A 12,425-nucleotide genomic window follows, 5' to 3' on the forward strand; every position below is an offset into this window, starting at 1 on the left:
TTATATAAAAAAAGTAAGAAAAGCATGAAGAAACAAATAAGAGCTATACAAGAACAACCTAAGCACTGAAAGAAAAACTGAGACCTACCAATTGGTGTCAATTTAAGAAAATTTAGGGTGGAGAAGGGGGGGGGGTTAATTTATCGTTCAGCATCCACGGAGGGTGTAAATTTGTCATTTTTTCAATTTATTTTTATGAAAACAACACTGCCTCCTCCTACTTTACGCCACCGTATCTACTATGTTGGACTTAATTAAGATTTGTTTTTATTTCATTTTTCACTCTTTTCTTATATGTTCGAATGATTTAAGTTTTTAGTTTTTTTTGCTTTTATTTACCAGTCGATAAAGGCTCCAAGATGTAGAGCCAAAATATTCAAACTTTTAGCATTGCTGAAGCAATTTTTACTCTCCTGCTAAATAATTTTACTCGTTTTTCAATTTTTTCATTTTATTTTCGTTTTAATTGGACAGTTTGGTCTTAGAAATAATATACCCGAAATACATAATAGAAATGTCAATGTTTAGTTATGTCAAACAGTTTATCAGAAAATACATGCAGACTATCCTCCCCCCTTCCTGTGAATGAAGGTCTACCATTCTCCTAAAACATTTTTGTTAAAGACTGTGTTTTTGCTTTAGTCTATAAAAGTTACTGTTATCGCTAATACGCTTTTCAAAGAAGAAAATCCCTGCAGCACCTATCATGTCTACGTACCCAGTTGTTTCCACCGCCAAAGTTGGTTTTCTATCGGCTCAGATTTTGCAAGTGGTTTCACCGTTTCATATGAGATCTGGGAAGACCTGATATCTATTTAAAATTATAAATCTGTGTAATTTCCTAAAGGGGGTCCACTCCTGGATCCCCTGCAGCCCTGTTTGCAATTACGGTTCTGGTTGGGAAAACTCTTGAAAGATCCACCCTGAAGCCACGCAAGTAGGATTTTCATTATGGCGGTAGGAACAGAAGAAGGGGCTTATGTCAGAGCGGAGACCCCAAACCATATCACACAACCGGAACAGCTCCAACCTCTTATACTAAGCCTATAGTCGTAAGGGCATTTGAAACTTACTTAAAATCCAGTAAAAATTGGATTTATGTGACGCTTGAAATTCCATACATTTTTTTCATAAACTCATGTTTTAATTTTCTTTATGTTGACGTGTTGCCAATAGATGGTTAGATAGATAGATATTGCAATAAAAGCCTCTTTGGGCCATGGCAAAAAAAAAATATTTGCACGCAAAATCATAGCGCACGATAATAACACACATAACAATTACAAAACATAGGATATAAAAATAACAATAAAATAGCATGCCAATTACAAAAACAGCACACATTATATGGCACATAATTCCATAAAACCAACTCACATAATTACACATAATGTCATACGCATAATAATTAGACAGATATTTATTGCTTTAAAGTTACATGGGCCCTGGCTACAAAAAGGAAAGAATAGCAAACAAAGAAAACATCACATACACATTCAACAATACTTCCAGTGCTCACCCCACCCCTCCCCTTTTTAAAAATCAATTTCAAAAGGTCATTCCAAATTTATTATATTTTACAATCTTTTTTATTGTCCCATAATCTTTTAATCCTTTTAATCTTTTCATAATTTTTATGTCCCATAATCTTTTGGTCCTTTTATTCTTTTCATAATCTTTATTAAACCGTAATCTTTTAATCTTTTGATTATTCATGCTCCCTGAAAATATATTTTGTCACTGAATTTTATTCAAAAGCACCTTAATGAAAACATGCATCAAAGGAATCTTCCATGTAGTACCCAAATGTATTCCAATTAAGATGAATATTATTAGCCCCTCAATGCCCATTCTTAACACCCAAATGAAACATACGAGTACTCCTAAAAACAATTTGTGATGAGCGTCATAGCTCTATTAGGTACTACTAAACGAATTAATTATTGTTTTGAATTTTTTTGAGTTTCCGTGATCTTAAGGTATCGATGACCTTATATTTTCTTTGCTTTTAGGTAAATGGAGCTACAGGAGAATCAATCAAATATGGGGAAATTATTCCATCAGTTGATAAGCTCTCTTCTTACTTGAAGAGAAGAGGCTTTCGGACAGGAGACATCTTGATGATGTATTGTGCAAACCATCGATATTTTTTCTTACCTCTTTTCGCAGCATGGAGATCGGGCGGAGGTGCAACCTTTACATCTCCTGGCTTGCTTCCTTCCTCTGTTATAGATCAAGCTGTAGATTCCAGAACGAAATTCATATTCGTAGACAACAGTACAGCAGAAAAGGCGAAGAAGGTCATGCAAGATGTTGATACGGTTGTGGAAATAATCACTTTCGAGTCAGAAGTTAAAAACTGTACATCTTTTTCAAATATATTAGAAAACGAAAAGGAGGGTAATAATGATAAGGTTGAAATAGATGTTAACAATGTAATTGCATACTTGCCATATTCAAGTGGAACAACAGGATTACCAAAAGGAATAGTCCATACACATAGGTCAGTCTGGGCTATGCTTCAGATTTTTCGAAGATCCGACATTGGGACTAGCTATGCAACAGGATGTCAAATGTTTCACATGAGTGGCTTCTTCATTGGTACATCTTCTCTTTTGACCTTTAACAGGAACGTTTTTCTGCAGAATTATGAAGAAGAAGCTTTTATAAAAATGTTGGAAAAATACCAGCCCACTTTCTTGTTTTCTTTGCCACCTCCTCTTATTATGATGCTCAAACATCCCAATCTAGAAAGTTATAATTTAAAAAGCATAGAAATTATTATTACCGGTGGAGCTTGCATGACTGCCGAGAGTCAAAGGGCCCTTATGAAGCGATTGCCAGATTTGCATGACGTAAGATGTCTTTATGGTAAGTCATAGTCCGTCAACGCTACCACATTTCTCTTTAGTCTTGGAAAAGTACTGCCGTTGAATATAACTAGTTATAAAATTGAACAAATTTCAAATTAAATATAGACTAAGATTAATGTAATCAAACAGAACAGGAGACATATGATATATAGAATTTGTACAAAAAGTATTGGGGAAAGTTTGACAAAAATGTAGATTTATACATTTTATTGCTTATGACATATATTGCTGCAACATCTCACACGTATTCAAAGCTTATCTCTTGTACGTTGAAACAACTTTACGAGTGGATTTTTGCCAATTTGAAAGCTCCCTAGAAGATGATTTCTGGAACGTTCTTATAGGAAACATGTTCTTTGAAGGTGTTTAGGGTCCCTGATAAAGTACATTGAGGAAGAACTTTGCTTTTAGGAATAGTAAATAGTCTGCCAATGCCAATTCGGGACTTTCAAGGGGCTTAGGAATAGTCATGATGCTGTGCAACTTTCAATTTTAGGTGATGGCTGATCTCACTGACTATACTTTTCTTTGATTTTCTTATCACTTATAGATGAAAATCACTTAGCCGAAGGTATGAATTAAGCATTTCCAACATGTCACCTTGTGAAAGCAAGAATGTCGTAACTGACACCCCTACTTGAAATTGAGTTACAAACCATACCAGAACTATTTTTCACGAGGTTTTTTAATGGTGTAGTTTGTTTGTTTGTACGATGCCTCCTGGCTGAGTTAACTGATCGGAGGATCAACCTGGGTATTTTGTCGTAACTGTATGGCCTTTATCGAAGACATCCCAGGTATCTTCCTATTATATGGATAAGTACCGGGATCCCCGCGGCTTTGCCGCCGAACCCTGGCACTCGGCACGTGGCAGGCTTCTATGTATGGATTGTAATTGTCACCTGTCTTCTAATCACAGACAATTTGAGCCTTTTCTTGATGTCATGACGTCACTCCAGGTTCGATACAGCCACCCTGTAAAAAAAATATGAATTCTTTTTTTAAGTCATGACCAATTTAGATCGTTTTGTGGCCAGTCATCGCTGTTCCTCGTTTTCCAACCGTATATCTATTGTCGTTTTGTTCGTCTTTACCTCAGAAAGTTTTTTCCACGCCTTTTGCTTTATAAGTTTAGATTCGTGCATCATATCATTTAATTTCTTAATACATTATAGATAACAAATACGTCTTTTCCATTTTCCAACCACCTGTTCAAGATTTCGTTTACAATTCAATGTGATTCTCGCTGTCGTTTGTTCCATGCCTTTTTCTTTAGCTATTGCGATTTTCACTTTCGCTAGTTTTTTAAAAACATTTATTTGTGCTTCATTTTCATCAATGAACCCCTTAAACATTTGAATTACCTTAAATTAGAATTAGTGCCTTTGTAAAATTTAATTTTTTTTTATTGGACCTTAGACTTTTGCCCTGGGCTGTCTTTTGTCATTATGAAATACAAAAGAGGCTGATGCAGTATCAGATCTTCTAACCCCATTTGGTTTTTGAATTGTTGTAATTTCTTGTCAAAACATATACAGATATTTTTGCTATCACCAGTTTTTTTATCTTTAAGCAATTTAATGTAAACTTGTCCGTGCATGAAAATCTTCAATTTTTCTACGTAAGTGTGAGAAGCGTGACAACGTCATTGCAATACTGATGTATATAGAAATGATGTCACTTACGTAAATAATTGTTTCCAAAATTAAGGCTGTTAACGAATTTTCTCAAAACTTCTGACCTATCTAGATCATTTTTTCAGGCCGGAAAAAAATTCCAAAAAAAATATGGAGCTGTTTTAAAGAAAAATAAATGCATACATGCATAAATACACAATTATTACTCACTTATAAAGATAGTATAGGAAGAATATGTCAAGGAAAAGGCTGGCATTTGTTGAAGTACTCAGCTGTTTCGACTCTCTGTGGTTAGTACAGTATGATGAACCAGAAGGTGGTACTAATTCTGCTGCAGAGATAGAGCATTTATTAGCATAAGAAATGAACTGGAGACTAAAACCTCAATACAGAAGAAAATGAAATCGAAAAAGCAAAATCAGGCCCATCACAGTGGGTTCGCAGCAAAAGCTAAAAGGCTAGAAGCAAAGGAACGACATTTGTTGACCCACAATCAAAGAAAGTTTTTGGTTAGAAAGGGAAGGGAAGGAAAGTTCGTGTAGCAGAGCATATGTAAATTCCTGATCAGTCATAATGTGAGAAAAGAAATTTTTGAGGACTTCTGGAAACTTAATACACAAGAGAAAAAATGTTCTACTATAAACCGTGAATTTTGATAAAAAGAAACTGAACGCAAAGGCAGAAACTCGAAGAAAAGTTTCCGGAAGATACTATTTCACAGGAAAAAAGTATTACAAGAAGAGTCTGTAAAATATTTTTTCTGACAACTCTTGATATTTCAAAACAATGACTATACTATTTTCAGAAGGACAGTAGGACAACTAGAGCAGGCACGCCTCGACGAAATATGGTTAAGACTCCCTGTAACAAGACAAAGGAAGAAGACGCTAACACAGTGAAAAGGCATACTGATACCTTTCCAAAAATGGAGTCTCACTATCACAGGTCAGACTCAATTAAAGAATATTTAGATACAGCTTTGAATATTTCCAAAATAAATGAACTTTATTTACAAGTCTGTAGTGATGAAGGAAGTACTCCAGTATCTTCTAGATTTTACAGGAATATTTTCAACCAAAATTACAATCTGGGTTTCCACGAGCCCAAAAAGGACTTATTTGACATATATGAAGAGAAACATGTTTCAAAAAAATATGGAATGGAGCAGCCTGAACCTAAAAAAAAGAGTGTTGAACGACATACCATTAGCAAGGCTGAGACTAAAGAGGAAAGAAAAAAGGATAGGGCAAATAGTTCCGCACTGTTTATGCTTTGACCTTGAAAATGTAGTTACGCTTCCTGTGGTAATGCTTCATCATTTTTCTACAAATAAAAAATTGCAACATATAACTTGACGGGCGTATTCTCATATCAGTGGACTTCTGGGAATGCATAGACGTGTACTGTATAGGGGGGGCCTGAAACAGTTGCAGGTCGTGGAACAAAAGAAATAGCAAGTGGTGTTGTCAAATCGTTGAAAGAATTCTATCTAGCTATCCTGACGTTTCTGAGATAAGGGCTAATCTATCACTTGGTCGGATTTATGTGTGCCGCAGAACCAAAATTCAGTCATGACATTCCCTGTGCAAGATCTACTGCGTAAGTACCCTAGACTGTTGAAAGTAACCATGAAATACCGTGAACCAGGTCACTCGAGCATACAGGAAGTAGATACAGTCCATAGCTGTATTGAAAGAAGTCTGAAGTATAAAGAAGTACATTCAACACGACTTGTGTCAAGCAGCGGAAAAAAGTTAATAGAAAGCACCCGTATGTTATTATTCAAATCAACAGTGGTTGTTTTTCAGCAGGCCTCCAAGATCGATTAGTACGCTGATGTTCCATTTTTCAAAGTTGAACAACTTCAATTTACGCAAGGCTACTCGAAAAGAGTCGGTTACAAACTGTCGTTTTCTGATGAACTTAGGACAAGGCAAGACACTTCTTTCACAAAAGTGGTTGTTTCTTGTGCTCCCAAAGCTGTCGGGTTTCAAACCTGTCATTCCTATTGAAATAATGAAAGATGTGCAGTGAGTCTACAGGTCAAGCATGGATCGAGACAGCAACAACGAACCCACTACAGTATAGACAGCATACCCAGAAGAAGAAGCTGTAACCACCTTGCTTCCATCCAAAAAGCTCAAAAGGGGGAAAGTCAATCAGTAAATATCTAATCAGTTACCTTGCTTTTTTTTGTTTGTTTTTTACCAAGTAGCATAATCGAAATTTCTGAAGTTATGCTGTATTTGTTCTGTATTAAATTCAGTTTAAACGATCAAACTAGTACAAAAACGTGGAACCGCCACGTCTAAGCTCTAAGATAAGCCTTGGCTGTTCCTCAGATAAACTTGATGAAAATTGTCGTAACAAAGTGGAAAAGGAACCCAACCGCTGTCCTGCACTTTTGTTGTAACTACCTTAGAAGAAATAAGGACAGGCAAAAATGTCATATCCATTTTTGACCTTTTCACCTAGTAAACTTCATCCATTAGAACGGAAATTCTACCAACAGGTCTCTTTTAATAGCCGCTTTAAATTAGCATTTCACTCGTTTTTCTATTTACTATACGTTCAGCTACACAAAAACCAATTTTTGCCATTGTGTTTTTCTCGGAATTTTAAAAAGTGCGGTTACGATATTCTTGCCTTAACAAGGCGGGATTATTGCGTCGCCCGTTGTAGCTAAGTTTGGCCATGACTGTCGTTTAGTAGGGGCTCGTCCTCAACAATATATTGAACATCTTTGAAGGGTTTCTGCCACTTCGAACTGCTATTTGTGATATAAAATCATCCTTTAAAACATAGTAAATTCCGCCTAAAGTCAAAATAAATTAAACCTGGTGATAGTCTTTATTGAAATATTCTAATTTGCGTGATACAAGGGGGTAGGGCTATGTAGTAAATAGTATTATAGTATTATAGTAGTAATAGTATATAGTATTAATGTTAATAAATGTGAGTTCCTTTCTATCAGTGTTAAAGTACCAAGAACATCAAAATAAAACAATATTTTGCCCCCAGGACCCATCTTAGGTCTGATCATACATGTAAACAATTATGTTCTAAGATTCTTCGTTTGAAATTTAACATTTTCATCAGTGTTGTCCGGCTCAGGAGTGAAAATAAATAAGCAAAATTATTTAGTTCAATTTGACAACACTTTTCGTCCGTAAAAATTCAAAAATGAACAATCTGCTAGTTCCTGAACACGACTTCATATTCAAAGGACAGCTACACCTTCTAAAGCTGTTCGTTGTCGTATGTTTTTAGCTTTTTTTATGATCTTTCATTCACTTTTCTCTTCTGTAAATTGGCACATATTGCCTAAAATACTCCATGAATATGGAGGTCTTATTCATTGCTACTACTACTAACAACTCACTGTAGCACCAAGCCACCTGAGGCCAAAACAGCTACGCACGCTCCTACTCCATCCTAATCTTTCAAAGAATCTCTCTATACACTCTCCCAAGAGGTTCCTATGTCCCTTAAATCTTTCGTTACGATATTCTCTCACCATATTCGGGGACGTTCTGCTTTTCATTTGGCCGAAAAGGACAAACTTTGACAATATGTCATTCTTCTTCCGCAGAACGTGTCCTAGCCACCAGAAGATTTTTCTCATTATCATAGGCAGCGCGATAGCACTGCCTAAGTAAAGAACGATGTGGGCACAATGTATTATTTATTTTTCTTTTTTCTTCTTCTCCATACCCGGGCACTTCGTGTCTAAGGAGTTGTCGTAGAAACTTCGAAAAGGGCTCATTCGATTGGAAATTGGAGTGGCTAGTACCTTTTTTAATAGTCGAAAGTGATTGGAGGGCAACTAGCCCCCCCCCCCTCACGTCCATCATTCCCCCATACACATACAATCAAAATGTTGAGATAGCCATTTTGTTCAACGTAGTTGATTTCCAGATAGAAAATATGTTTTTGAGGAGGACACTGCCCCACAACTCTCGTGGCAAGGGTTTTAAATTATGCCCTGAGGGCATATAAGAACGATGTTGGCACAATGTATCATTTATGATTTTTTTTTCCTTTAGAGCAGGGCACTTCATATGGAAGGGGTCGTCGTAGAAACTTCAAACGGGGCTCATTCAATTCGAAATCGAAAGTTCTAGTGCTCCAATCACTTTAATAGTCGAAAGTGATTGGAGGGCAACTAGCCCGCCCCCCCACGCCCATCATTCCCCCAAACACATCCTTTCAAGATTTTGAGATAGCCATTTTGTTCAGAGTCGTTGATTTCCAGATAGAAAATATATTTTTGAGGAGGACCCACCCCCACAACCCTCAGGGCAAGGGTTTTAAGCTATGCCCTGGGGGCATATAAGGTTTTTATAGAAGGTGTTGTCGTAGAAACTTCAAAACAGGCACATTCGATTGGAAATTCAAAGGGCTAGTGTCCTTTTTAATAGTCGAAACTGATTGGAGGGCAACTAGCCCCCCCCCCATGCTCATCATTCCTCCAAACATTCAATCAAAATCGGGAGATTGTCATTTTGTTCAGCGTAGTTGGTTTCCAGATAGAAAATATTTTTTTGAGGAGGACACTCCCCCACAACCCTCAGGGCAAGGGTTTTAAGTTATGCCCTGGGGGCATGTAAGGTTTTTTATAGAAGGCGTTGTCATAGAAACTTCAAAAAAATCTTATTCGATTGGAAATTCAAAGGGCTAGTGCCCTTTTTAATAGTCGAAAGTCATTGGATGGCAACTAGAAAATATGTTTTTTAGGAGAAAACTCCCCCACAACTCTCAGGGCAAGGATTATAAGTTATGCCCTGGGGATATATAAGGTTTTTATAGAATTCTTTGTCATAGAAACTTCAAAAAGGGCTATTTCGATTTGAAGTTCAAAGGGCTAGTGCACTTTATAACAGTCAAAAGCAATCGGAGGGCAAATAAACCCCCTCTGACGCCCACCTTTCGCCCAAACACAGTCAAACAAGATTTTGAAATTTCCATTTTATTTAACGAAGTTGAAAATTTTGGAAATCAGGTCTTTAAGGATGACAACCCCTCCCCCCACAGCCCTCAGGACACGGGTTGTAAGTTATGCCCTGGGGGCATATAAAGTTTTTATTGAAAGCACTGTCGTAGAAACTTCAAAAGGGCTCATTCAATTGGAAATTTAAATGGATAGGGCCATTTTTAATAATTGAAAGTGATTGGATAGCGACTAACGCCCCTCTCACGCCCACCATTTTCACAAACACATCCAATCAAAATTTTGAGATATCCATTTTATTCAACGTAGTAAAGAACAGGGACACTCGAGAACGAGACAAGAAACGGGGACTAAGTAAAGAGGAGGACATTCCCCAACAACCCTCAGGGCAAGGGTTTTAAGTTATGCCGGGGGTATATAAGAACGATGTTGGCACACTGTATTATTTATTAATTTTTTCCATTACAGTAGGGCTCTTGGTAACGAAAAGATGTCGTAGAAACTTCGAAAAAGGCACATTCAATTGGAAATTGGAGTGGCCTGTGCCCTTCTTAATAGTAAAAAGTGATTGGAAGGCAACTAACACCCCTTCCACGCCTACCATTCCCTGAAACACATCCAATCAAAAATTTTGAGATAGCCATTTTGTTCAGCGTAGTTGATTTCCAGTTAAAATTTATGTTTTTGAGGACAGTCCCCCACAGCCCTGGGGGCATATAAGGTTATTTGTAGAAGGTGCTATCGTAGAAACTTCAAAAGAGGCTCATTCGATTGGAAATTCAAAGTGCTAGTGTCCTTTTTAATAGTCGAAAGTGATTAGAGCGCAACTAACCCGCCTCTCACGCCCACCTTTTCCCCAAACACATTTAATCGAACCTTCGAGATAGCCATTTTATTCAACGTAGTTTTAAGTTCTGGAAATTAGGTCTTTGGGGATGAAACCCCCCCTCCCCCAACAACCCTCAGGGCAAGGGTTGTAAATTATGCTCAGGGGGCATATAGGGTTTTTATATAGCGCGTTGCCGTAGAAACTTCAAAAAGGGCTCATTCAATTGGAAATTGAAATAGCTATTGCCCTTTTTAATAGTGATTGAAAAGCAGCTAACACCCCTTCCACGCCCACCGTTTCCCCAAACACGTCCAACAAAGATTTTGAGATACCCATTTTGTTCCACGCAGTTTAAAGTTCAGGAAATTATACCTTTGAGCAGGACACTCAACCCACAGTCTTATAGTTATGCCCTGGGGGCATATAGGGTTTTTATTTAAATTTTTGTCGTAGAAACTTGAAAAAGGGCTGATTCGATTGGAAATTCAAAGGGCTAGTGCCCTTTTTAATAGTCGAAAGTGATTTGAGGGCAACTAACCCCCCTCTCACACCCATCTTTTCTCCCAACACATCCAATCAATATTTTAGATAGCCATTTTATTCTACGTAGTTCAAAGTTTTGGAAATTAGATCTTTAAGGATGACAACCCATCCCTCCCCCACCGCCCTCAGGGCAAGGGTTGTAAGTCATGCCCTGGGGGCGTATAAGGTTTTTATTGAATCGTAGAAACTTTAAAAGGACTCATTCAATTGGAAATTGAAATGGCTAGTGCCTTTTTTAATAGTTGAAAGTGATTGGAGAGCGACTAACGCCCCTCTCACGCCCCCCATTTTCCCACACATGCAATTAATATTTCGAGTATCAATTTTGGTCAACGTAGTTGAAAGTTCTTGAAATTAGGTGTTTTAGGATGATCACCCCCCTCGGAGACCTCAGTGCAAGGGTTGTAAGTTATGCCCTGGGGGCATATAAAGTTTATATAGAAAGTTGTTATAGAAATTTCAAAAAGGGCTCATTTGATTGGAAATTGAAATGGCCTTTTTTAATAGTCAAAAGTGAGTGGAGAGTAATTAACCCCCTCTTACGCTCACCATTTCCCCAAAAACATTCAATCAAAGTTTAGATATAGCCATTTTGTTCAACGTAGTTGAAAGTTCTAGAAATTACGTATTTAAGGATGAAAAACCCCCCAGAGCCCTAAGAGCAAAGGTTGTAAGTTTTGCCCTGGGGGCATATAAGGTTTTATAGATAGTTGTCGTAAAACTTTAAAAGGGGCTCGTTCAATTCGAAATTGAGAGGGCTTGTGTCCTTTGTAATAGTCGAAAGTTATGGGAGGGTAACTAACCCCACTCTCACGCCCACCATTCCTCCAAACACATCCATTAAAAATTTACAGATAGCCATTTTGTTCACCGTAGTGAAAAATTCTGGAAATTAGGTCTTTGAGAATGACACCTCCCCCAGCACTCAGGGCAAGGGTTGTAAGTTATGCCCTGGAGGCATATAAGATTTTTATTGAAAATGTTGTCGTAGAAACTTCGAAAGGGCTCATTCGATTGGAAATTGAAAGGGCTTGGGCCATTTTTAATAGTTGAAAGTGATTGGAGAGCGACTACCGCACCTCTCACGCCCACCATTTTCCCCAAACACATCCAATCAAAATTTTGAGATAGCAATTTTGTTTAACGCAATTGAAAGTTCTGAAATTCGGTCTTAGAGGATGACAACCACCCTAACAGACCATAGGGTAAGGGTTGTAATTTATGCCCTGGGGGCATATAAGGTGTTTATAGAAAGTGTTGTCGTTTCCAAAAGGGCTTATTCGATTGGAAATCGAAAGGCCTATTGCCCTTTTTAATAGTCGAAAGTGATTGGAAGGCTTGACATTTTTATAGTAAAGATCGATGTGGGTATAATGTATTATTTTTTGTTGTTATTGTTGTTTAGACCACGGCACTTCGTACCGAAGGAGTTGTCGTGGGAACTTCGAAAAGGGCTCATTCGATTGAAAATATAAAGGGCTGATGTCCTTTTTAATAGTCGAAAGTGATTGGAGGGCAACTAATCCCCCTTCCATTCCCACCCTCCCACGCCCACCTCCCGTTTATCCATTATGTTTAAAAACTAAATGTTG

The 12,425-nt window shown here is 37.6% G+C and overlaps 1 protein-coding gene across 1 annotated transcript in view; it reads left to right on the forward strand.

Moving 5' to 3' along the window:
* Nucleotides 1-12,425, forward strand: part of LOC148955308 (uncharacterized) — a 70,323-nt gene that overhangs the window by 31,577 nt on the left and 26,321 nt on the right. Inside the window, exon 2 of the mRNA XM_089108144.1 lies at nt 2,013-2,871. Coding sequence (XP_088964270.1) covers nt 2,013-2,871 — 859 coding nt within the window. The remainder of the gene's footprint in view (nt 1-2,012; nt 2,872-12,425) is intronic.

Source organism: Artemia sp. Qi Xiang Cuo, chromosome 2, assembly GCF_049724085.1.
Source record: "Artemia sp. Qi Xiang Cuo chromosome 2, ASM4972408v1, whole genome shotgun sequence".
In the NCBI taxonomy this organism is placed as follows: domain Eukaryota; kingdom Metazoa; phylum Arthropoda; class Branchiopoda; order Anostraca; family Artemiidae; genus Artemia; species Artemia sp. Qi Xiang Cuo.